Here is a 26465-nt window from a genome sequence, read left to right as displayed (position 1 = left end):
GTCACAAGCCTTTAGGGAGCAAGTAAATAGTTACAGTTCTTATTATTCATGAGAAACACAAACAAAGGATATGAAGTTACCATCAAGTGCAGTGGTATTTTAGTTGGTCCCTTGGCAGAGATTTTCTCCCATAGACCCCTTCGTACGTAGCGGACAGTGGTGCCTGCGATCTGAAACTCACCGGGAAGCTCAATCTTCCAGTCACTGTTAATGGATTTCTTACTGGAGTCTTTGAGAGCTGGAAAGACAACCAAAAGTCATGACATTAGAAAAGATCACTCTGCTCTTCACTGGTACCCAGCTGAAAAGAAGGCTGGTTTTCCTTAATGGTGGGCCAATGAAGTCTCTTTATAGAGGCCCAAGGGGAAAACCATATAATTGCAAATGAGAAAAGACTTGGAGGATATGCTCAAAAGGCACTGTGACCCAGGCAGTGAGTACATGAAGTGCTAAAACACTGTGCAAGAAACAATACTAACTCATTCCCTTTTCTAGTTGTCTGATTATCTGGTATATTCCTTCATGCCTAGCACAGTGCCTGACACCAATAAGTGCATCATAAATACCATTATAGTAATAATAAAAGGTGGCCAGACAGCCAATGAAGCAATAATCTTGTAAATTTCAAGTTTCTTTTTGTAGAATTTACAATTCTGATGACCCCAGATAAAGAAAATGTGAAACCCTGAGAATTTATTGTGAGTACTTTTGTAGACCCACATAAAAGGCTCAGATCCTCTTTTGACAGGCTTGCAGCAGTTATTCCCAAATCCAAAGGGCTTTAAAGGGTCAAAGGTTGTTAAAAAGTGATGTGATCCAAGCAGAGACACTCTACAAAGACATCTGTTTAGATCTCTTTCACGGTCCTTGATCTGGAGCTTTTAAAAAAGGACTGTCTTCCTGAAGTATCTTTAGGCACTTGTAATTCTGTACTTGAAAAATGAATGTTCCTTCAAGACCAGATTGTTACTCTGGAATCTAAGCAGCACACATGTATTTGTAACACTCAGCAGATGTTGGAGCTGATACCCTGAGATGCTTGCTGTGGGTTGCCCAGCACAAGTGTCCTGAGTATGTTTCTGACACATACTTTCCTTTGTGTTCTTGTCATTTGCTCTCTCACACCTTCAGGAGGTATTAACATATGTGGAGGGAAGCCATAAAACAGCATTAAAGACTGGTTGACTCCAATCAAAATTTAGTTTCCAATTCCAGGGCAAGTCACATAGAATTATTATCTGATCTGATCCTCCAAAATTCTTTTCTGTCCCTCTACTTAGAATGGGAGGTGGGGTTGGAGGGATTGTGTGTTTTCTATTTTGAGACAAGAACTGCATTCAAGACTAATTTGGCACAAATCCCCCAAAACTCTCTTCTTGGGTTAACTCATTTCTACTAGGCATATTGTAAATGTAACAGCAATTCTGAATGAGTGATTGGTCAGATCACCTGTGGCTAAGAATTGGAAAACTTTTCCTATCAAGCTCCTCCAAATTTGTTGTCTGTCTCCCCCGTCTAGACTGTGAGCCCGTTGTTGGGTAGGGACCGTCTCTATATGTTGCCGATTTGTACTTCCCAAGCGCTTAGTACAGTGCTCTGCACACAGTAAATGCTCAATAAATACGATTGAATGAATGAATATAGGTTGACGAGATGAGAAATTAAAAACAATGCAACCAAACAGGGAAGAAAGACAATAAGAAAGGAGAAATAAGGAAAGTAATAAAAGTATTGAAAATTCATATATCTTGGGGCTAGAAAAAGCCCAAAAAACTCTCAACTAAGCACTTAAGAGAGTACAATACGAAGAGTTGGTAGACTTCTTCCCTTCCCACAACAAGCTTATAGTCTCATAATAATAATAATAATGATAATTATAATAATTCTGGTATTTGTTAAGCACTTAATGTGTGCCAGGCATTGTACTAAGTGCTGGGGTGGATATGAGCAAGATGCCTGTGGGGTTGGACACAGTCCCTGTTCCACATGGGGTTTATAATCTTAATCCCCACTGTACAGATGAGGAAATGGAGACACAGAAAACTGAGGCTATGTGCCAAAGGTTACATAGCAACAACAACAATTATGGTATTTGTTAAGCGCTTATTATGTGCCAGGCACTGTACTAATACAAGTAAATTGAGTTGAACATAGTTCCTGTTCCATGTGGGGTTCACTGTCTCAACCCCCATTTTACAGATGAGGTAACTGAGGCACAGAGAAGTTAAGTGACTTGCCCAAGGTCACATAGCAGAGAAGTTGCAGAGCTGGGATTAGAACCCACAACCCTATGACTTCCAGGCCTGTGTTCTATCCACTATGCATGCTGCAGAAGTCATTGTGTCCAGACTTTTGGGTGGGATGTAGGCTTCACCATCTTGTTTGTCTCACAGAACAGTAACCGTAGCACTCTCCTTAAATCTACCCTCACTTTCAATCTCCAAGTTTGGTCTGTAAGTACATCCTCTTGGCTCTTCCTCCACATCACTTCCAGGGACTATGATTTGATCACCATCCAAGCATCTACCACATTGGTCCAGGACTGAATACTGCATCAGCCTCCTTGCTTTATCTCCCTGCCTTTAGTCTCTCCTGTCTCTGGTCCATCCTTCATTCTGTTGCCTGGATCTTTTTCGAAAACACCATTCTGCCCACATCTCCCCATTCCTCAAGGATCATGGGTGGGATCCCATTCCTCTCTGCATCAAGTGGAGACACCTGACCATTGGCTTTGAGGCACTTAGCTCTCCTACCATCTCTTCTGCTACACCCCAACATGCAGGGTGTAAATAATGAAGAACACTTAATTTCTCAGCAGTTAACCTCCTTATGGTGCTTTGTTCTCTTTCCAGTCACCAGTCCCTTGTTCACGCCTGCCTGGAGCTTGGTAGTGGTGGGGTGGGATGGGGGGAATCAGAGGGAGGGGACTGAGTGCACATGTCAGGGTTAGGACATAAGAGAAAGAAAGTCCAGAACTGCAGTAGATGATCTGTAGAGCCAGTGGCCAAAGCAGGCCCCTCTTGTAGGTGAGGCCTTAGCAGCTCCCAGCTGAAGGGAAGCCATTAGTTCTGAGCTGTGATTAGCAGCACACTAAAGTGGCAGTCCAGAGTGGAAGGCAACCTGATACAAGTCAAAACACACCTGTGCTGGGCAGCAGTGGCATGGGAGGAAGTCAAGGGCGGAGACTCAAATTGATTGTGCCAAAGGCGGCAATGGTAAACTACCTCTGTGTTTTTACCAAGATAACTCTACGGATACACTACCAGAATGATTGCAGATGGAAGGGAGTTCTGGGAGAGATGTGTCGGTGGAGTCGCTTTGGGTCGAAGACAACTCGGCAGCATAAGACAAAACCAGAGTGAATGGGTTAGTGCTAGCAAGTTATTAGTTGTAATGGGTGATAGTTGACGTCTTGTTGTCTTGGTGAGTCACTGTCCTGCTTTGGCGGGATAGGGTGTACCAAGGGGTGGGGGCAGTGGTAGGGGGTTTGGAAAGTCCTTCCTTGTGCAGTCCTAGGTCCCCAGTGCACAGTTCAGGGGATGGGGGAAATTAGTGTGCTGGTGTCTCATCCCTTGGTGCACTCAGTCAGTCTGGCAATTGTATTTATTGAGCACTTACTGTGTGCAGAGCATTGTACTAAGCACTTGGAAGAGTACAATTTAACAATACAATAGGAACATTCCCGTCCCTCAATGACCTTTGAGTCTAGTGTGATCCTATGTGCTTGACACATAGTGAATCCATAGCAAATACCAAAATTATTATTATTAGCATTATTATTAAACTCAAGCCATTGGAAAACACAATGCAAGAGTGTCAGGAACAACAACAACAAAAAAGAATAGCCATGTTCTCTGCCCCCTCAAAAAAATTTACTCCATTTCTTTAATCATAGGCATTCTAATATGGCATATGGCATTGCTGTCCTTTAAGAGAGTGACATTTCAGCCTTTAGATGTTTTTAATCTACAATTACCTAATTTACAGGTGCAGACTACTTGCCTTTCTCTTTCATTTGTAATTCTGCTGCTTCAGAATTTACTGTAGCAACAGCAAAATGAGAGCAAGATTATGAGTTCTGGAAAGAACCATAATCTCTGGCAAGGTGCATGAATTTTAGGTGAGATCTGGGGTATGTAGACACAGACTAAGACCATTTGAGAGTTAAAATGTAACAGTACTGTGTTCAGTAGATTAGCCTTTAGGGAAGATTTTTTTTGCCTCTGCTTTTCTGATTAACTTGGCTCCTTCCTACTTACCCTATAACTGGAATTATGCCAAACCTGCCAAAAGAAACCAATCAGAAAATCAAGAATTTAACAAAAATGTCATTGAAGGAGGAAAGAGTGCTGCTACTTGAAATACAAAGTCTCTTAAAACCAAGCAGATATGAGTGTTCTTAGGTATGCATTTTTTGGGAAAAGGGTGTTAATTCTTTTGTGGAGACTTTCAAGCAGATATAGAAACCAGGACTGAGCCACAGAAAAGTTGTTTTATAAAAATCCATACCAGAAATTGTGTCAAATGGAAGGAGCAGGATATAGAGGACTTCATTTGCTACTATTCCTGTTGCCTAAGTACTGTGCCTCTCTGATACTGAAAATTTGAAAACATGTATAGAAATATGGAGGAAAGAGAGAAATGCCATGAAACTGGAAACCCTAATTTTAAAATGGTTACAGAATGATGTGCAACAATGCCAAATATTTAATCTAGCATAGCAGAAGAGCAAAACATGTAAATAGAAATTGTTACTACATTTTACAACCCGGAAACTATTACTTCTTCTCTGAAACACAGAAGTAGCGGAATCCGAGGACCTGAGTTCTAAGCCCGGTTCTGCCACTTGTCTGCTGTACGACATTGGGAAAGTCACTTCAACTTCTCTGTGCCTCATTTACCTCATCTGTAAAATGGGGGTTAAGACTGTGAGTCCCATGTGGGACAAGGGACCGTATCCAACCTGATTAGCTTGTCTCTACCCTAGTGCTTAGTACAGTGACTGACATATAGTGAGAGCTTAACGAATACAACAATTATTACTGAGTGCTTACTGTGTGCAGTGTCCTGTACTAAGCACTTGGGAGAGTACAATCTAACAATAAAAAAGATTTTGCTCAAAAATCTCCAGTGGCTACCAATCAACCTACGCATCAGGCAGAAACTCCTCACCCTCGGCTTCAAGGCTCTCCATCACCTCACCCCCTCCTACCTCACCTCCCTTCTCTCCTTCTACAGCCCACCCTGCACCCTCCACTCCTCTGCTGCTAATCTCCTCACCGTGCCTCGTTCTCCCCATCCCGCCATCGACCCCCAGCCCACGTCATCCCCCTGGCCTGGAATGCCCTCCCTCCCCATATCCGCCAAGCTAGCTCTCTTCCTCCCTTCAATGCCCTACTGAGAGCTCACCTCCTCCAGGAGGCCTTCCCAGACTGAGCCCCGTCCTTCCTCTCCCCCTCCTCTCCCTCTCCATCCCCCCCGCCTTACCTCCTTCCCTTCCCCACAGCACCTGTATATATGTTTGTACATATTTATTACTCTATTTATCTTCCTTGTACATATCTATTCTATTTATTTTATTTTGTTAATATGTTTGGTTTTGTTCTCGTCTCCCCCTTCTAGACCGTGAGCCCACTGTTGGGTAGGGACCGTCTCTATATGTTGCCAACTTGTACTTCCCAAGCGCTTAGTACAGAGCACACAGTAAGCGCTCAATAAATACGATTGATTGATTGAACAGATACATTTCCTGCTCTTGTTCATTGTTTCTAATACTGCTCATCAGGTAAACTGTTGTTGCTGAAAGCCCAAATAACTGAAAGGAGGACTAGACCCAAAGTTGTGGAGCAGAGCCTAACACAGTGACTCATCAATAGTTCAATAAGTTTCCCTCCTCAAGGACTGGATTCAACTATTCTGTTGCACTGTACTCTCCCAAGCGTTTAGAACAGTGCTCTGCACATAGTAAGTGCACAATAAACACCATTAATTGACCAAGATGCCGCAAAATGGAAGGTCCTGAAGGGTGGGTTTGCTCTCTAGCCACTGGCTGGATCCCTGGGACACTCTAGACTCAGGAATCTCTGGGGTAAAGCAGCACAACCTAGTGGATAGATCATGGGCCTGGGACTTAGGACACGGGTTCTAATCCCGGCTCTGCCACTTATCTGCTCTATGACCTTGAATGAGTCACTTCACTTCTCTGTGCCTCAGTTACCTCATCTGTAAAATGGGGATTAAGACTGTCAGCACAATGTGGGGCAGGGACTGTGTCCAACCTGATTTGATTGTATTCTACCCCTAGTGCTTAGTAAAGTTCCTGGCACAGAGTAGCACTTAACAAATACCATTGTTATTATTATTATTATTATCATTATTATTAAGATGAGAGGCACTGGCTGGAATCAGTTTAGAGAACAGGGCTTCCTGCTGTCTCTGCTCAGGTATAGGTTAAAATCTAGACTGTCCTTCCTCCTGACATTAAAACCAGTTCATTGGCAAGTTTCTCTATCAGCTGAATTTACTTGATAAGCAAGGATCATTTTTATTTACGATTTTCTTTTACGCATGTACATTCGGGAATTCTTTTATTTTATCACTTTTTCCACTAAGAGCACTCTCCTCCAAGTCTTTCTGAAACTACAACTCTTCTAGAAGATTTTCCCAGATTAATTTTTAATTTTCCCACTTCATATTGTCCGAATTGCTGATTCAGCACTTAAGTATCAACAATCCCTTGCAGAACTTAGGTAAAAATAATAAAAATAATGGATTTACTTATTAACATATGTAAAGCACCAGAGTAGATTCAGAGGTTATGGGATTGGTCACAATCCCTGTCCCACATGGGGCTTGCAATATGTTTTATTGCCATTTTACAGATGACAAAACTGAGGCCTAGGGAAGTTAGAACTTGACCAAGTCCACAGCCAGTGGCAGAGCTGGAACTCAAACCTGGGACTCCTAACTCCTAGTTTCCTGCTCTTTCCACTAGGGCACACTGCTGCCATCTTATATACTCTATTACTATCTCTTATCTGTAATTTATTTTAGGGTCTGTCTTCCCCCACTGGACTGTAAATTCCTTAAGGGCAGGGATCAGGTCTACAAATTCTACTGTAGTCTCCCAAGACCTTAATAAAGTGCTCTGAACATAAAAAGCACTCAATAAATACAGTCGAACAATTCAATTTAACAGATGGCATTACAGTTCTGTAGCAAGGTTTACTCTTTGAAGTATTTGGCTGAGTTGAACTGTCCATTTCAATTTAGCATAGATAATGGCAAATCTACTTAACATAGTAGTAATAGTATTTACTAAATGCTTACTGTGTTCAGAGCACTGTTCTTAGCACTGGGAGAGTGTATACAAGTGGGAATTAGATATGGACCCTTTCCTCAAAGGGTTCCCAATCTATAATAGATAATAGCATTCTGCTCTGTTAATACTAAATGCCCTTTGGCTGAATAAATAAATAAATAAATTGCAAAGTTCAAGGACATGTACATATGTGCTGTGGGGGTGAGAAAGTAAGTTCTTAAGTAGGGACTCACAAGAAAACAGTTGGGAAGATAAGAAGACTTCCTGGAAGAGATGTTAACTAGACTGTAAGCTTCTTGTAGGTATGGAACATGTCTACCATGTCTGAGCCCCCTCCTTCCTCTCCCCCTTGTCCTCCTCTCCATCCCCCCATCTCACTTCCTTCCCTTCCCCACAGCACATGTATATATGTTTGTACATATTTTTTACTCTATTTTACTTGTACATATCTATTCTATTTATTTTGTTAGTATGTTTGGTTTTGTTCTCTGTCTCCCCCTTCTAGACCGTGAGCCCACTGTTGGGTAGGAACTGGCTCTATGTCGCCAACTTGTACTTCCCAAGCGCTTAGCACAGTGCTCTGCACACAGTAAGCGCTCAATAAATACGATTGATTGATGGATACCATCTCTGTTGCATTGTACTCTCCCAAGTGCTTAGAACAGAGCTCCAGACACAGCATGGCTTAGTGGAAAGAACACTGGCTTGGGAGTCAGAGGTCGTGGGTTTTAATCCCAACTCCACCATTTGTCAGCTGTGTGACTTTGGGCAAGTCACTTAACTTCTCTGTGCCTCAGTTACCTCATCTGTAAAATGGGGATTAAGACTGTGAGCCCCATGTGGGACAACTCAATTGCCTTGTATCTACCCCAGTGTTTACAACAGTGCTTGGTACATAGTAAGCGCTTAACAAATACCATCAAAAACAAAAAAATGAATAAATACCAATGATTGATTGATGTGATTTTAGGAGGACTTAAGCTTCTTAAAGTAAACTATACTTGGTTTTGTGCTTTCTTAACACTACATTCCTACTTAGATTGTGAGCCTTGTGTGGGACACAGACTGCATCTGACCTGATTATCTTGTATCTTCCCCAGTGCTTAGAACAGTGCTTGACACATAGTAAACACTTAACGAATACCACAATTATTATTATTATTACATAGTCAAAGATCCAATTAAAAATGGTAACCAGGGCATAGAAGTGTGCTTTGCTTCAGTTCACCATAGAGGAGCTATCTGTGTAACCTGCTAGCATCAATTCTACTCCCAGGTTCTGTTATTAGATTGTGCTGAGGTGCCCAACAGCAATCAATCTTTGGTGGGAGCTGTTTGATTTCTAAAGATTCAAAGAGAAGCTGGCAAGAGAACTGCAGAGGAGGAAAGGGGAAAACTACATTTTCCATTAGGCAAAGGGGTTGATTTATGGCACTTCACAGCAGTAAAAAGGCTTTTCTGAACAGAGCCAGAAAGATCTTGGAGGGACGGATACAACCCTGAGTCTCTGTTGGTTGAACTTTGCTGAGAGCTATAGCTGCTAGGCTTTCTGCCCCTGTCTTGGGACCAAGCCTATTACATACTAAGAAGCCCTTTTTTTAATCACCCAATGGAAACTTGCAGGGATAGGTAGACTAAGTAAATAAGAGTTTATGGTGCATTCCTAGGTCTTATAGCATAAATCTGAATTTTTTTTCTCACATTTCTTTTTGAAGCAAAATATTAGCTGGCCATTATTTTGTTTGGAACACTCTCTCAGACATGAGCAATCAGAGTTTTCTAGCAAGTCTTCAAAATATTTACCCAGTTTAGAGAAGTAGTGTTGCCTAATGAAATTAGCACGGGACAGGAGATCAGGAGACCTGGATTGTCTTTTTGGCACTGCCACCTTTCTGCTGTGTGACTATGGACAAGTTACTTGGCTGCTCTACGCCTCAGTTTCCTCACATTTAAAATGGGGATAGATAACTGCTAGTACTTGTGGGACAGAGACTGTGTCTGATCTGATTTATTGGCTCTATCCCAGTTCTAAGCACAGTCCCTGGCTCCAGAGTAAGTGCTTAATATTACTATTTATTATTATTATTATTATATTATCATCATGCTATCCTCTGATATTTGATCAAATCCTTTAATTCTTTTTCTTCTTCAAAATGCCTTTTGTCTAGTAGGGATTTAATTCCAGGCAAGGGAAACGTGATAAGATCTCCTCTATGAATCTACCACCCACTCAGTGGAACAGTGTTGCCATGAGCTTTGCTTCAGTGTCAGTGAGCTGTTCTATGGCCTCACTGTTGGTAATTTTGTCCTGCATTTGATTTTGAGTCCGATTTATAAGGGACACTGTGTAGCTCTATTAATTTATTCCTCAGCTTCTCTGGACTAGACAAGAGTAACTTTTGTCATTCTTTTTCAATAATGTCATTAGAAGACAAAGAGAAACTCTTAGTCCAGGTTGGCCTAGTGGAAAGAGGACCAGGCTCTAATTCTAGCTCTGCCACTTCCCTGCTATGTGACCCTGGGCTGTCATTTAATGCTGTGTGCCCCACTTACCCCATCTGTATAATGGAGATCAATGTATAATGGAGATCAAATATGTATTCTCCTTCTCTCTTAGATTGTGAGCCCCATGTGGGGCAAGGACTGCCTGATCTGTTATCTTTTTTCTAACCCAGTGCCTAGCTCAGTGGTTGGCACATAGTAAGTGCTTAACAACTACCACAGTTATTACTAACTCAGAATTTTACATTTGATGAGAGACTTGACAAGCTTAATGAGAAGTTTTTAGATAGCAGTAGCTCTGACTGTATAAGTGTAAAGGGAATGGTGTCTGTCATGGAGACTTGACAGAGATATAAACAGTGAAGGTATTGGAGTGAAGTCAGGCTAAACTCATTCTCTCTTGAGGCAGGGACTCTCTGCATAAGGTATCAGACAGAATCAGAAACTTCAAGGCCCAGAGAAAAGCAGTAGCATGGGGAAGAAAAGAAAAAAATAATTGAAAATGCTGGCTTTGGAAATCTCTGTGCAATAATAATGATGCCATTTGTTAAGCAAATGTTGAGCCAAACACTGAACTATGCACTAGGGTAGATACAAAATAATCAGGTTGGACAGTGTCCCTCTCCCACATGTGGTTTACAGTCTAAGTATTCATTCATTCAATCATATTTATTGAAAGCTTACTGTGTGCAGAGCACTGCACTAAGTGCTTGGGAGAGGACAATATAACAATAAATAGACACATTCCTTGACCTCAATGAGTTCAGGAGGGAATAGGATTTAATCTCCATTTCACAGATGAGGAAACTGAGGCTCAGAGAAGTTAGATGACTTGCCCAAAGTCATACAGCAGACATGTGACACAGCTGGGGTTAGAATGCCCAGGCATGTGCTCTTTCCATTAGGCTATACTCTTTCCCTTCCTGTGTAGGATATTATTTTCAAATAAATATGAATATGCCTTCAGTAGAAGAGCAAAAAGGAAATATTAGGCAGAGACAAAAGACAGACTAATTAGACAGACTAATCACTGACCATTTCTTAAATCTAGGAGCTGTTTGAACTATTTCTGTTCCAAAATCTTGCTCCTTTCCAATTACATCCAAAGGGGAAATGGGAACAAGATGACCATATTGTGAACTGAGCTTGAAGACAGGAGTTACCGGTAAACTGAGAACGCTCCATTCCAGATTGGGCAGCTGATATTACAAGGTGGAAAAAAGAGTTCCAACAGGAGCAGGACCAAATCTGCCACTACCCTATTGTGTGATCCCAAGATCCAAGACCCAAGTCTTTTACTTAACCTCTCTGAGCTGTAGTCCACTCATCCATAAAGTACAAATAAAATACCTGGTCTCCGTACATCCTAGATTGGGAGTCCCATTTGGGACAGGGTGTGTCTTATCTGATTATTTTAATAATAATAATGATAATAATAGTATATGTTAAGCACTTACTATGTGCCAAGCACTATTCTAAGTTCTGGAGTAGATAGAAGGTAATCCGGTTGTACCAAATGGGGCTCACAGTCTTAATCCCTGTTTTACAGATGAGGTAACTGAGGCATGAAGAAGTTAAGTGATTTGCCCAAGGTCACACAGTAAAGAAGTGGCAAAGCCAGGATTAGAACCCATGTCCTCTGACTCCCAAGCCCATGCTCTCACCAGTAGGCCATGCTGCTTCTCATGCACTTTCTAGTGTGTAAGTGCTTAAAATCCAATCATGATGATCATAATACTACTAATACTACTACTAAGTAATAATATTGGGTTCAAATGCCTAATGTGATTGTCCATCCACCTCTACACCAAACAAAAACTCCTCACCGTTGGCTTTTAAACATTCAATCTCTTTGCCCCTTCCTACCTTACCTTGCTACTCTCCTACTACAACCCAGCTTGCACAATTCACTCCTCTAATGTTATCCTTTTCACTGTGCCTCAATCTCATCTATCTTGCTACTGATCCCTTGCCCACGTCCTGCCTCTGGCATGGTATGCCCTCCCTCCTCAAATCTGACACAAAATTACTCTCCCCTGCTTCAAAGCCTTATTGAAGACATATTTCCTTCAAGAAGCCTTCCCTAAGACCCCTTTCCTCGTCTCCCACTCCCAGCCCCACAGCACTTATATATATATATCTGTCATTTATTTTTAATAATGTCTGTCTCCCTCACTCTGGATTGTAAGCTCTTTGTGGGCAGGGAATGTGTCTGTTTATTGTTGCATTATACTCTCTGAAGCGCTTAGTACACAGTACTAAGTGTACTAACAGTGCTTCTGCACACAGTAGGTGCTCAATAAATATGATTGAATGATGAACTAGAAGAATTGATGATCAACATCCAAATGGAGTTGGAAATGCAGTCAGTTTCTCAGGAGAACTACTCAAATCCTAGAACTGATCTAGGATTGATCAAGGATTCAAATCCTAGAACTGATTTAGAGAAGCAGCATGGCTCAGTGGAAAGAGCCCAGGCTTTGAAGTCAGAAATCATGGGTTCAAAACCCGACTCCTCCACTTGTCAGCTGTGTGACTTTGGGCAAGTCACTTCACTTCTCTGTGCCTCAGTGACCTCATCTGTAAAATGGGGATGGAGACTGTGAGCCCCACGTGGGACAACCTGATCACCTTGTAACCTCCCAAGTGCTTAGAACAGTGCTTTGAACATAGTAAGCGCTTAATAAATGTCATTATCATTATTATTATTATTATTATCTAGGCATGTATGTATGTTTGGGTAAGCATAAGCACATAGGGAATTCTCCTGGAGAATGATGGGGTCTCCCACCAGGAACAATGGAAGAGTCTTGGTCCTGTATACTTTGGGATTGAGAAACAGTGTAGCCTAATGGAAAGAGAACAGGCCTGGGATTCAGAGGACCTGGATTCTAATACCTGTTCTGCCACGTACATGCTGTAGACTCCTCTGGACTGTAAGCTCATTATGGGCAAAGAATGTGTCTGTTATATTGTACTCCCATAAGCACTTAGTCTCTGCACATAGTAAGTGCTCAATTAATATGATTGACTGAATGACTGCTGTGTGACCTTGGACAAGTCACTTACCTTTTCTGTGCCTCAGTTCCCTTATCTGCAAACTGGGGATTCAATGTCTGTCTCCCACCTACTTAGATTGTGAGCCCCATGTGAAATCTCATGATCTTGTATCTACCCTAGCATTTAGTACGGAGCTTGACACATCGTAAGCACATAAGAAATGCCATTATTATTATTATGGACTGAAAACGGGCATAGGAATTGATTATATTCATTCTTTCATTCAATCATATTTATTGAGCGCTTACTGTGTGCAGAGCACTGTACTAAGCGCTTGGGAAGTACAAGTCGGCAACATATAGAGATGGTCCCTACCCAACAATGAGCTCACAGTCTAGAAGGGGAAGACAGACAACAAAGCAAAACATGTAGACAGGTGTCAAAACCATCAGAATAAATATAATTGTAGCTATATGCACATCATTAACAAAATAAATAGAATAATAACTATGTACAAGTAAAATAAATAGAGTAATAAATCTGTACAAATATATACAAGTGCAGCAGGGAGGGGAAGGAGGTAGGGCGCGGGGGAAGAGGAGAGGAAAATGGGGGCTCAGTCTGGGAAGGCCTCCTGGAGGAGGTGAGCTCTCAGTAGGGCTTTGAAGGGAGGAAGAGAGCTAGCTTGGAGGATGTGTGGAGGGAGGGCATTCCAGGCCAAGGTGTCGGGGGTCGATGGTGGGACAGGTGAGAATGAGGCACAGTGAGGAGGTTAGTGGCAGAGGAGCAGAAGGTGCAGGCTGGGTTGTAGAGGGAGAGAAGGGAGGTGAGGTAGGAGAGGGCGAGGTGATGGAGAGCGGAGTGAGCAGTCTTTGCTTGATTCAAAAGTTGATAGGCAACCACTGGAGATTTTTGAGGAGGGGAGTGACATGCCCAGAGTGTTTCCATACAAAGAAAATCCAGGCAGCAGAGTGAAGTATAGACTGAAGTGGGGAGAGACAGGAGGATGGGAGATCAGAGAGGCGGCCGATGCAGTAATCCAGTTGGGATAGGTTGAGAGATTGAACCAGCAAGAGCTAGCAGCTTGTGCAGTGCTACTCACACTTGTCAGCCCTGTCATTCCCAGCCCATTATGAAGGGCAAACTTTGTCTATGTTAACCAGATAAAGGAATAACAAGGTCTAGAACTCAAGTCTTTTGACTCCACAAGCAGAGCTCTTTCCACTAAACCAACAGCAGGGCTGCTCCTGGAGAATAACATCTTTGAAAGAAAGCACCCTAACTCCTTAATGTGGAAAACTTCTAAAACAACCCAAGAGGGAGGTAACAGGAAAGTAAGCAAAGGAATAGCAAAGGAGAAATAAGGAAAGCAATAAAGGTGTTGAAAACTAATATTTATAAACTCTGGAATTTGGAATTTTAAACATTTCCTTTCAGAAAAGTCTACCATATGTGCAATTCTCCCCAGCTACTGAAAGTCATGATATTGGGATATCAACAACTACTCCACAATTTGATCTACGGGGCATGAAATGTTAAACCTTCACCACTGAGTGCCCCACCATTTAATTTTTTAATTCCCCATGTTCTCTGGGTTACAGCTTAGAGTTTGCTTTTCTAGGATTTGGTGATGACTGCAAAAGTGTCAAATCGTGAATCTTGTTCTCACAGAAACCAGATTCCCAGGCCCAATCTCTGCGGGATCTCATGTTTGAAACACATGTATCAAAACTATTCCACCAGTATAAACCTTGGGCAGTCTGCCATTTTGGTGTATTGTTTCCTTATCCCAAGGTTAGCTATATCCTCTGGACACTAAATGTTCACTTTTAAGATTTGTTTTCTTAACCTTCCTGATTTGGTAGCAGCATCTATTAACTGGTAGCTAATACTTTTATTTTTAATTATACTTCAAATGAAGTAAAAGATCAACCAAAACTCTTTTTTTAAAATGGCATTTAAGTGTGTACTATGTGCCAGGTACTGTACTAAGCATTAGGGTAGAGACAAGCTAATCAAGTTGGACACAGTCCATTTCCCATGTGGGGCTCACAATCTTAATACCCATTTTACAGATGAAATAACTGAAGCACAGAGAAGTTAAGTGAGTTGCCCAAGGTCACACAGCAGACAAGCAATGGAGTTGGGTTTAGAACCCAAATCCTTCTGACTCTCAGGCCTGTGCTCTATTCACTATGCCATGTTTCAGGCTCTCAAGAGATGGCTAGTTTTATGTACAGAATTTAGTCAAGCAGAAATTTTCTAACTCTAAGGCAACATGAATTTATTTATCATGTCATTATTATCATATTCCTTTTAGCCAGAGAATAATGAATATGTATGTCTGAATTTTCTTTTAAGAGGTTAATAGAGAAGCAGTGTGGCTCAGTGGAAAAGAGCCCGGGCTTTGGAGTCAGAGGTCATGGGTTCAAATTCCGGCACTGCCACTTGTCAGCTGTGTGACTTTGGGCAAGTCACTTAACTTCTCTGGGCCTCAGTTCCCTCATCTGTTAAATGGGGATGAAGACTGTGAGCCCCCCGTGGGACAACCTGATCACCTTGTAACCTCCCCAGCGCTTAGAACAGTGCTTTGCACATAGTAAGCTCTTAACAAATGCCATTATTATTATTAAGTTAATGAAAACTCTGGTGAAAGGTGTCAGATTGCTACTGCTGGAGGCCAAATTTCTCACTGCAAAGCAATCCAGAGGTTGATGTTGCCTGATATCAACTCTCTTGTGGTTGACTCCTTTCTCACACACTTACTCCTGCTTGGAACTCTCACCCCCTTCATAACCAAAAGACCATCACTCTACCTATCTTAAAAGCCCCACTAAAACTATAGCTCCTCCTTGAAACTTTCCCTAACCTCTTCTTTTCCCCACCCTATTCTCCCTCTCTTCTGCATCACCTATGAAGTACTCTCCCCTCTAAGCATTTCGATGCTTATCCCTCCCCAACATTCACAGCACTTATGTCCATATTTTTCTTTATACTCTGTTTCTGTGTTATCTGTGATTTATTTTAACATCTGTCTCCTCCATTACACTGAAAGCTCCTTGAAGTAAGAGATTGTGTCTACCAATTCTATTTCACTGTCCCAAGCATTTAATACAGTGCTCTGCACACAGGAAGAACTGAGTAAAGAACACTGATTGATATTGTACTCACTGTGCCCTCTATTCATCTCTCACTGCCAATCTCTTGCTCATGCCTCCCTTCTCCCTTTAACATCTGGCAGGACATAGCTCTCCCCACCTTCAAAGCCCTTCTGAAATTTTCTCCTCCAGGAAATCTGCCCTGATTACTCTCTCACCTATCTACCCTATTTCTCCCTCTGCTGCTACTTCAGCTCTTCTGTATCACTTTAGCATTTGGGTACTCACGTCATCAACCTGTTGTACATAGTACATATCTTTTTACTCCATTGCTTCTGTGGTGGTCCCTCAGGCTAGCCTTACACTCACATGAAAGAGGAAGGAGAAACTACAGAAGTCTGCAATTAGCTTTAATTCTGTTTGTTCTGGCGACTTGATACCTGTCCACATGTTTTGTTTCGTTGTCTGTCTTCCCCTTCTAGACTGTGAGCCCATTGTTGGGTAGGGACCGTCTCTCTATGTTGCTTCCCAAGCGCTTAGTACAGTGCTCTACACACAGTAAGTGCTCAATAAATATGATTGAATGAATGAAAAGTCTATCAGGTGCTGCACTGTGGACACAGCCAATCCTAAAGGAGGATTAGTAAAGGAGGAACAAGGAATGCTGGAGAACAGAAGAAGCCCTGTGGCCATTTTTGAAAGTGAAGCCTCAGAGACGACATCACAGGATTGGAGACTGTGAACCTGGAGAAATACGTGAGAGAAGAAAGGTTCACACCAAAGTGGGAGATCCTGAAGGAAGGATCACTGAGGAGTGAAGCTCCTACCCCAGAGGAGGGGAATGAGTATGTGGTTAGGTAGGAGATCTGTCCTGGCATCTGACGATCCTGAGGGAAGTATTTGGAAGAGATGAAACTGGTGCTTGTTGAGGGCAGGGAACATGTCTGACAACTCTGTTCTATTGTACTCTCTCAAGTGCTTAGAACAGTGCTCTGCACACAGTAAGCATTTGATAAATGTGATTAAGACACCCCGAGAGAAGATGAGAAAGAACCAGAAGAACATGTGCACTAGCACACCTGTGGGAAAGTAGTAAAGATCCTAGGGAAAGAAGGGAAAAATGGTAGAGAAAAGGAAAAGTGTTTTGGATGAAAATTCTGCTCTACTAGGTTTCTGGGTTGTTGTTTTTTTAAATGGTACTTATTAAGCACTTTCTAAATCCAAAGCACTATACTAAGTGCTGGGGTAGATACAAAATAATCAGGTTTGACACAGTCCCTGTCCCACATGGGTCTCACAGGCCAAGTGGAGGGAGTAGGACTTAATCCCCATTTTACAGATGAGGAAACAAAGGCACACATAAAGTTAAGTGATTTGCCAAAGGTCACACAGCAGAAAAGTGGCTGAGGTGGATTTAAAATCCGGCTCCTCTGACTCTGAGGCCTGTGCTCTTTCCACTAGGCCATGCTATTTCTCTATATGTCAACAAATTAATACATTTATAATACTTGAAATTCCTCTATTAAAAAGTTCTTCAGATTTTTAACCTCAGTGACTGCCTGCAGTATGGACTTGGGTGGTTCCAGGTGGAAGGGAGTGTATTTTCCTAGGAAACTAAGGGAAGGGAAGCAGAGAGGCAGCATGACCTAGTGGATAGAGCATGGGCCTGGGAGTAATCAAGACCTTGCTTCTAATCCCGGCTCCATCACTTTCATTCATTCATTCATTCAATCACATTTATTGAGCACTTACTGTGTGCAGAGCACTGTACTAAGCATTGGGAAGAACAAGTTGGCAACATATAGAGACGGTCCCTACCCAACAGCGGGCTCACAGTCTAGAAGGGGGAGACTGGCAACAAAACAAAACATGTGGAGAGGTGTCATCAGAATAAATAGAAGTATAGCTAGATGCACATCATTAACAAAATAAATAGAATAGTAAATATGTACACATAAAATAAATAGAGTAATCAATCTGTACAAACATATATACAGGTGTTGTGGGGAGGGGAAGCAGGTAGGGTGGGGGGATGGGGAGGGGGAGAGGAAAGAGGGGGCTCAGTCTGGGAAGGCCTCCTGGAGGAGGTGAGCTCTCAGTAGGGCTTTGAAGGGAGGAAGAGAGCTAGACTTGGCGGGTGTGCGGAGGGGAGGGCATTCCAGGCCAGGGGGAGGATGTGGGCTGGGGGTCGATGGCAGGACAGGTGAGAACAAGGTACAGTGAGGAGGTTAGCGGCAGAGGAGCGGAGGGTGCGGGCTGGGCTGTAGAAGGAAAGAAGGGAGGTGAGGTAGGAGGGGGCAAGGTAATGCAGAGCCTTGAAGCCAAGAGTGAGGAGTTTTTGCCTGATGCGTAGGTTGACTGGTAGCCAATGGAGATTTTTGAGGAGGGGAATAACATGCCCAGAGCGTTTCTGTACAAAGATGATCCGGGCAGCAGTGTGAAGTATAGACTGAAGGGAGAAACAGGAGGATGGGAGATCAGAGAGGAGGCTGATGCAGTAATCCAGTCGGGATAGGATGAGAGATTGAACCAGCAGGGTAGCGGTTTGGATGGAGAGGAAAGGGCGGATCTTGGCAATGTTGCGGAGGTGAGACCAGCAGGTTGTCTGTTGGGTAATCTTAGGCAAGTCACCCTACTTCTCTGTGCCTCAATTACCTCATCTCTAAAATTGAGATTAATACTTAAAGCTTCATGTGTCACATGGACTATGCTCAACCAGATTAGCTTACATTTACCCTGGCACACAGTAAGCACTTAGCAAATATCATTAAAAACAGTGGGGAAGGGAGAGAGTCCTTTGTCTCCCAAATGTCCTTGCAGCCAATCTTGAGAGATGGGGAAGGTGGTTACACTTCAAATAATAATAGTAATAATAATGGCATTTGTTAAGTGCTTACTACATGCCAAGCACTGTTCTAAGGTAATCAAGTTGGACACAGTCCCTGTCCCACATTGGGCTTGCAGTCTTAATCCCCAATTTATGGATGAGGTAACTGAGGTACAGATAAGTGAAGTGACTTACCCAAGGTCACTCAGCAGACAAGTGGCGGAGCTGGGGTTAGAACCCATGTCCTCTTACTCCCAAGTCCGTGCTCTTGCCACTAGGCCATGTGATCCCTTCACCTTCAGGGGAGCTCTAGGTGGAAAGGCAAGGGATGGTGGCAGCAGCCAAAGGGATGCAGGACTTGAGTTCTCGCTAAGCAGGGAGCCCCAATCCTCTTCATCCCTGCAAGGGAAGAACCAGAAGATTTCAGGATTCTAGTGTAGGTAGAACAGCCAAGTGACATGAAGGACTGTCTCGGCCAGGACTTTAAGGCAGAGGTTTAACCAGCATGTCACAGTTTACCCCATCTCTGCTTTTATCATCTGTCTCCCCCACTAGATAGTAAGCTCTTTGAGGGCAGGGGTCAGGTCTACTAACTCAATTCTACTTTTCCAAGCATTTAGCACAGTGCTCGCCACAGAGTAAATATTCAATAAATATTATTGATTGATAGATTATTGTTAAATCTCTTCCTGCTATTCTGCCAACATGGTCATGATAATAATAATTCTGGCATTTGTTAAGTGCTTACCATGTGCCAAGCTCTGTGCTAAGTACTGGGGAAGATACAGGATAATCAGATCAGACATCATCCTTGTTCTAAATGGGGATGGAGTAGGAAGATGGTGGTGATGTTCCTTTTTTCTAGGCAGGGTGATCTCTGAAAGACTTGAGATGAATCTATTCATTTGTCTGCCATATAAGTCAGATTCTTAGCATTGCTTGATCCCTATAGCCCTTTGGTAGGTAGTCCACCTACCTGTAGTGGGGTGGATGGGCTGATCACAATCTGTCACTACTTTTTTTAATGGTATTCTTTTAAATGGTATTTGTTAAGTGCTTACTCTGTGCCATGCACTGTACTAAGCACTGGGGTAGACACAGGATAATATGGTTGGTCCCTGTCCCACACGGGGCTCATAATTAATCCCCATTTTACAGATGAGGAAATGAAGGCACAGAGAAGTTAAATGACTTGGCTTGTCCAATGTCACAAAGCAGACAAGTGGCAGAGCATGGATTAGAATTCAGGTCTTTCTGACTCCCAGGCCAACGCTCTTTTCACTAGGCAACACTGTTTACTATGTGCCGGCACAGTATTAAGCGCTGGAGTAGATATGAGCTAATCAGATTGGGAATAGTCCATGTTTTACATGCTGTTCAGTCTTCATCCCCATTTTACAGATGAGGTACCTTAGGCACAGAGAAGTTAAGCGTCTTGTACAAGGTTACACAGCTGACAAGTGGCAGAGCTGGCATTAGAACCCAGGTCCTTCTGACTCCTAGGCCCTTGCTTTATCCATTAGGGCACACTGCTTCACTAGGCTAGGCTACCCAGCCACATATTGGTCTCTCTACCAAAAGGAGCTGTGTCCCTGATTTGGAACTCACATCCTCTTTATAGCTCTCTTGAGCTCTTCTGTTTTCTGGCTAACATTAGGGGACTTTGACCCTGTTTTCCCAGGCTAACAACTCTGTTTTCAACAGCCCATAAATACCCAAGATGCTCCATATTAGGTTGTCCATTTGTCTTCAAGCCTACTATTATTGTTCCTGTTTTCCTCTTGTCTTTTTTTACTGGAACAAAAAATGGCCAAATAATCCCTCCTCTGTCCCAGAACAGCCATCTCATGGATAAAATCTGGCAGCCCATTACCATATGAACACAGAAACTCCACATAACAATGTTGTGGTGTAAAATGAAAAATAAAATAGACTCCAGAGTGGAAGTAACAGAAGACTTTATGAAGATAATGCAAGCAAAATAAACTGGAATTTGGCTGCAACACTTGGCTGTGATACACCATTCCCTGAGCACCTGCAACACTGCACTCCAGAACTGCAACATACTATAGACCCTGGGGGACCAGGGGATAATGCCAGGGACAAGAGTGAGGCAGGAAAGGAAGAAGGAATCAGAACTTGGATGCAAAAGTGGGAAGGATGAAGGAAACAAATTTGCTGAAGGAAAGAACTGAGAATGCCACTCGTTTACAAGAGCGAGGGGTGGAATGCAATCCTGTGAAGGTAGAATTCTGCAGAACACATTATTTATTCGTATTAATATCTGTCCCACCCTCTAGATTGCAAGCTCATTAGGGTCAGGGAACGTGTCTGCTAATTCTGTTGTACTGCACTCTCCTAAGTACTTAATACAGTACTCTGCACAGAGTAAGTGCTCAATAAATACAATTGAATGATTGATTGAGGGGCAACCTGGGTGTGAAAGCTGAAAGGAGGTTATGGGGCCTTGAGAGCCAATACTCCAGAATAGAGGCTACAGGCTGAGTCAGAAGAGAGTACTGAAACAAAGACCAACTGTCCAAAATGCTTTGTTTTTTCTTTGAAGATCTGTCCTCTAAATTCTTAGAAGGCCTAATGGCTGCCTGGTAAGGAAATTTCCCAATAGTTAGTGAAATCTCACAACCCCACATCTAGAAAGAAAAATCAGCAAAGCCAAGTAATATTTACAATAATCATAACACCCGCCAAAACTTTCAGGCAATGCACAAAAAAAATGACTTTTTTCCTATGGTATTTGTTAAGGGCTTACTATATGTGCCTGGCACTGTACTGAAAGGTGGGGTAGATACAAACTAATCAGATTGGACATAGTTCATGCTCCACATGGGGCTCACAGTCTTCATTCCCATTTTACAGATGAAGTAATTGAAGCACAGAGAAGTTATGTGACTTGCCAAAAAGATAGTTTATGTTTGCATTACAAACTTAATTATGTCCTTGAAAGAGGACAAAATTTCCAGTCATTTGATTTTTAGGGAAATTGAGAGTCGAGCTAAACAGGACATTAACAGGTTTATGTGAGGGCTCCTGTGGAGGTCAAGGTCAAAAAAGACTAAAATGCTTTCACTCATTAGTTTGCCTGTGCACAGTGCACAGTTCCTGGCACATAGTAAATGCTTAACAAATACCATAAAAAAGAAAAGCTCCTTAGCAAATGCCTTTCTTGGGAGAATAAGATGCTGTTTCACCTTGGGGACAATTCTCAGCCACCCACTCTCTAACTTTGGGTGTCCCTCAAAGCTCAGTGATAATAATATTATTATATTATGATATAGTAATGTTACATTATATTATAATATTATTATTATTATTATAGAGAAGCAGTGTGGCTCAATGGAAAGAGCCCTGGCTTGGGAGTCAGAGGTCATGGCTCTGCCAGTTGTCAGCTGTGTGACTTTGGGCAAGTCATTTCACTTCTCTGGGCCTCAGTTACCTCATCTGTAAAATGGGGATGAGGCCTGTGAGCCTCACGTGGGACAGTTAACCTGTTCACCTTGTATCCTCCCCAGCGCTTAGAACAGTGCTTGCACATAGTAAGCACTTAACAAATGCCATCATTATTATTATTATTAATAATAGTGATACTTCTGAAGTATCAAGCACTGTACTAAGTGTTGGGGTTGATACAAATACAATCAATCCTGGGTCTAGTTTTATTCTTAACACTCATTTCCTTGGGGAACTGATCAGCCCTCATGGTTTCAACTACCGCCTCTATATAGAAGTCTACAATATCAGCAATCTCCCATTTCCTCTTGCCTCCAGGACATCCACATGTGGATGTCTGCCCAGAACCTCAAGTTCAACATGTTCAAAGCTGAACTCCTCATCTTTCCTCCCAAATGCTCTCATCCAACTGTTTCTTTTATAGTATCTTTTAAGCACTTACTATGTGCCAGACACTATACTAAGCACTGGAATAGATACAAGTTAATCAGGTTGGACACAGTCCCTGTCCCACCTGGGTCTCTGACTTAATCTCCATTTTACAGATGAGGTAATTGAGGCACAGAGAAGTTAAGTGACTTGCTTAAGGTCACACAGCAGAAAAGTGGCAGAGCCAGGATTAGAATCCAAGTCCTTCCAACTCCCAGGCCCATGCTCTACCCTCTAGGCTGCACTGCTTCACTACCTTTCCCATCACTGTTGAGAATAGCATCCTCCTCCTCCTCCTCTCTTGTGCCTGCAATTTTAGCATTATCCTTGACTTTCTTTCAACTCCCATAGTCAGCCAGTTACCAAATCCTGTCAGTTTTTCCTTCACAATATCTGAAAAATCCACCTCTTACTCTCCATCTAACCTGTCCCCATGTTGATCCAAGAACTTGTCATATCCCAAATCAACTACTGCATCAGCCTCTTCATCGATCTCCATGCTTACAGTCACTCGCCTCGAGTCCATATTCCACTTGACTGCCCAGCTCATTTTTCTAAACATCATTTTGTAAACCTCTCCCCATTACTCAAAAACCTTCAAAGATTATCCCATACTGTAAGCTCGTTGTGGGTGGGGGACATGTCTACCAACTCTGTTGTACTCTCCCAAGCTCTTAGTTCAGTTCCCTGCATGCAGTAAGGGCTCAATAAGTACAAATGATCCAGTGATTACCCATTCCTCTCTGCATCAAGCAGAAACTCCTAACCACTGCCTTAAAGACACTCAATCACTTCCTGTCCCTCTACTAATCCTGGCTCCTCTCTCACTATCCCTGGGCTCACTCACTTGACTCCTCCCAAGCTAACTTATGCACTTGTGCCTCTCTCACTATCACACAGATAACTTTTTGCTCATACTCTTTCACCTGCCTGGACCTCGCTCTCCCTTCACAGCTGGCAGACCACTGCTCTCCCCAGTCCTTAAGACCCTTCTGAAATCATTGCTCTCCTAGAATGCCTTTGATTAATCTCTCATCTTCCCATTTAACTTCTCCCACAACTACCTCTTCAATCCTTATGGCACCTAAGCCCTTGAGCTCTACTCCCCACGTATCACAATGGTTGCATACATATCTTTAAACTATGCTTCTTCTCATTTCCTGTAATTTATTTTAGTGTCCATCTTCCCCCCTAGATTATAAATTTCTTAAAGGCAGAGAGCAGATACACTAAATGTATCAGTAACATCAAACAGAAACTCCTTACCACTGGATAAAGCACTCAATCACCTTGCTCACTCCCACCTTACCTACATATCTCACTGATCTTCTACTCCAGCCCAGCCCAGAAACACTGGCCCTCTAGCACCAGTTTGTTTACTGTGCCCCAATTCATTCAATTGTATTTACTGAGCACTTACTGTGTGCAAAGCACTGCACTAAGCATTTATCTCATCTATTTCACCTCCAACCCATTCTCTACATCCTCTGTCTGGCCTGGCACACTCTCCCCCTCCAAATAAAAGAGACTCTCACTCTACCCACCTTGAAAGCCTTATCAAGGTCATATCTTCTCCAAGAGGTTTTCTCCAATTAAGCTCTCTTTCCCCAACTCTCTCTCCCTCCTGCATCATCTACACACTTGGATCAGTACCCTTGGGGCATTTGGTATTCACCCCACCCTCAGCCCCATAGCTCTTATGTATACAAATATAAATTATTCATTTATATTAATGTCTGTCTCCTTTATACTGTAAGCTCGTTGTGGGCAAGGAACATGCATACCAACTCCGTTGCACTGTATTCTCCAAGTGCTTAGCATGATACTTGGCATACAGTAAGCGCTCAATAAATATAATTGATTGATGGATACTGGGGCAGTGCAGCATGATGAGAATGCAACATCCAGGAAGTATGGTGCCACTCGTAAATAAATGAACTGGCTGGGGGTGGATTCAACATCACAGAGCTGGGAGAGGCACTACAATGTGATGAAGAACTGCTAGTGGAGATTACAGGGGGTGGGCGTCAGGATGCATCTTGCTTTGGAGAGGTCTCTCCTCATCAGAGCGAGAGCTGACGGGGGATGTTTTCATTGTCTGACAATTGCTAGTACCAAGCCTTCAAATATGCCTAGAGGTACAATTCTCAAGAGGCTTTCTGCCTGCTGAAACAACCATCCTTGCCTGCACATGCCCCTCCTCTCGTATCATTATTAGTAATTTTTTTTGCTTTGTTTTCCAGCCACAGTCACTCTAGTTGTACAGAGGGCAGCTCTTTCTTTTTTTTGTTGTTGCTTTTGACATTCACTTTTGTTTCTCTGGTTTTTTTTTTTGTTTTCTGCTTTTCCTTCTTAGTTCTTGTCTAGCCTCCCTGAATATCATTCTCCTCGATAGCTTACCCAATGGGGGAGAACTCAGGGATGGTCTCAGATGGAGCCAAAGGCTGTACCCATTCTCCTTACCAACCAGCATGAAAATGTGCAGCTGGACACAGGGCTCCCCGATGAGATAATACTTATGCCTCAGTGCAAACCATCATTACTGCTGCAAATCTAATCCCAGCTCCACCACTTGTCTGTTGGGTGACCTTGGCCAAATCACTTAACTTCTCAGTGCATCGGTTACCTTATCTGTAAAATGGGGATTAAGACTGTGAACCCTAGGTGGGACAGGGACTGTGTCTAACCAGATTAGCTCATATCTACCCCACTGTACTGAACAGTGCCTGACACATAGTAAGTGCTTAACAAATACCATTTGCAAAAAAACCCAAAAAACAAAAACAATATTCAATTTAAGCACGTCTTGCTGGCAGTAGGACACCTTTTCTTTCCTAACCACTGAGCAATGCTCCCCCAGTTTTCAAGGGGCCAGAAAGGGTGTCTGACAATTTTCATGGCTAAAGTGTGAAAAGGACTCAAAGACATACTCACAGATGCAGTCTCAGCATCAACAGCATTATCTGTAAAAAAAAATGGAATAAAATTTCTGCTCTCCCTCCCTCCCTCTAAGACTGCGAACATCATATGTATCAGATTTAATTATTTACTATGTATCTCAGTGCTTTGCACAGGAAAGGAACTTAATACCATCATCGTCATCTTTGAACTGAAGGGCAACTCTACTAAAGTAGTAAAAAATTCCTATGATCTAATTCCCTAATACAATCTCTCTCTGTAGCCTTAGGCAAACTACTTAAATTCCTTGCCTCTGTAGGTTCTGTTATCTAGATTTTCTAAATTTTCCAGTCCCTGGGGGAGAGGGTGATAATTGGTTATAGTGATTTTGTAGTTTGTTTACTCTAGCAGTTTTAATTAAGATTGGTGTGAGGATTACCAAACATCTTTGAAATTGAAATTGTCCAATCTGAAAATCACTTTAGGGGATCCAAATCTTGGTGTTAAAGTGCTTTGATTTCGTAAATAGATAACAGGATAGAAGCAAAGCGGGTTTTAGCCACCTTCACATCTGTGAACAAGTGGGACCCAGGTTGCTGATTTAGGAGTTACTCTTCTCAGTCAGGACCCTAAAGTGTGGTAGACGGACAGCACTCCAAATCAGAATTCCCAGGAACAACTACTCTAAATTCATTGTAGATTCTGCTTTTAGTGGAAATGGTAAGAAGTGACCTTTGAATGGGTAGAGAAGCTTCTGACTGTGGACATTTCACAACAAGAGATGCTTTTGGATGTTCATGGTTTCGTGAAATTCTCTCAGTCTTGTAGTTTTGGGTGCTCATCACAGGCAGGGAACATGTCTGCTAACTCTGTTGTACTGTACTCTCCCAAGAGGTTAGTACAGTTTTCTGTACATAGTAAA

General features: G+C 42.5%; 1 protein-coding gene across 1 annotated transcript in view; it reads right to left on the bottom strand.

The window, feature by feature from the left end:
* Positions 1-26465, bottom strand: part of ADAMTS17 (ADAM metallopeptidase with thrombospondin type 1 motif 17) — a 389768-nt gene that overhangs the window by 90186 nt on the left and 273117 nt on the right. The window contains exon 16 of the mRNA XM_038746936.1: positions 81-238. Within this exon, the coding sequence (XP_038602864.1) occupies positions 81-238 (158 nt within the window). The remainder of the gene's footprint in view (positions 1-80; positions 239-26465) is intronic.

Source organism: Tachyglossus aculeatus, chromosome 5, assembly GCF_015852505.1.
Source record: "Tachyglossus aculeatus isolate mTacAcu1 chromosome 5, mTacAcu1.pri, whole genome shotgun sequence".
In the NCBI taxonomy this organism is placed as follows: domain Eukaryota; kingdom Metazoa; phylum Chordata; class Mammalia; order Monotremata; family Tachyglossidae; genus Tachyglossus; species Tachyglossus aculeatus.
This window is presented reverse-complemented; position numbering and strand designations above follow the sequence as displayed.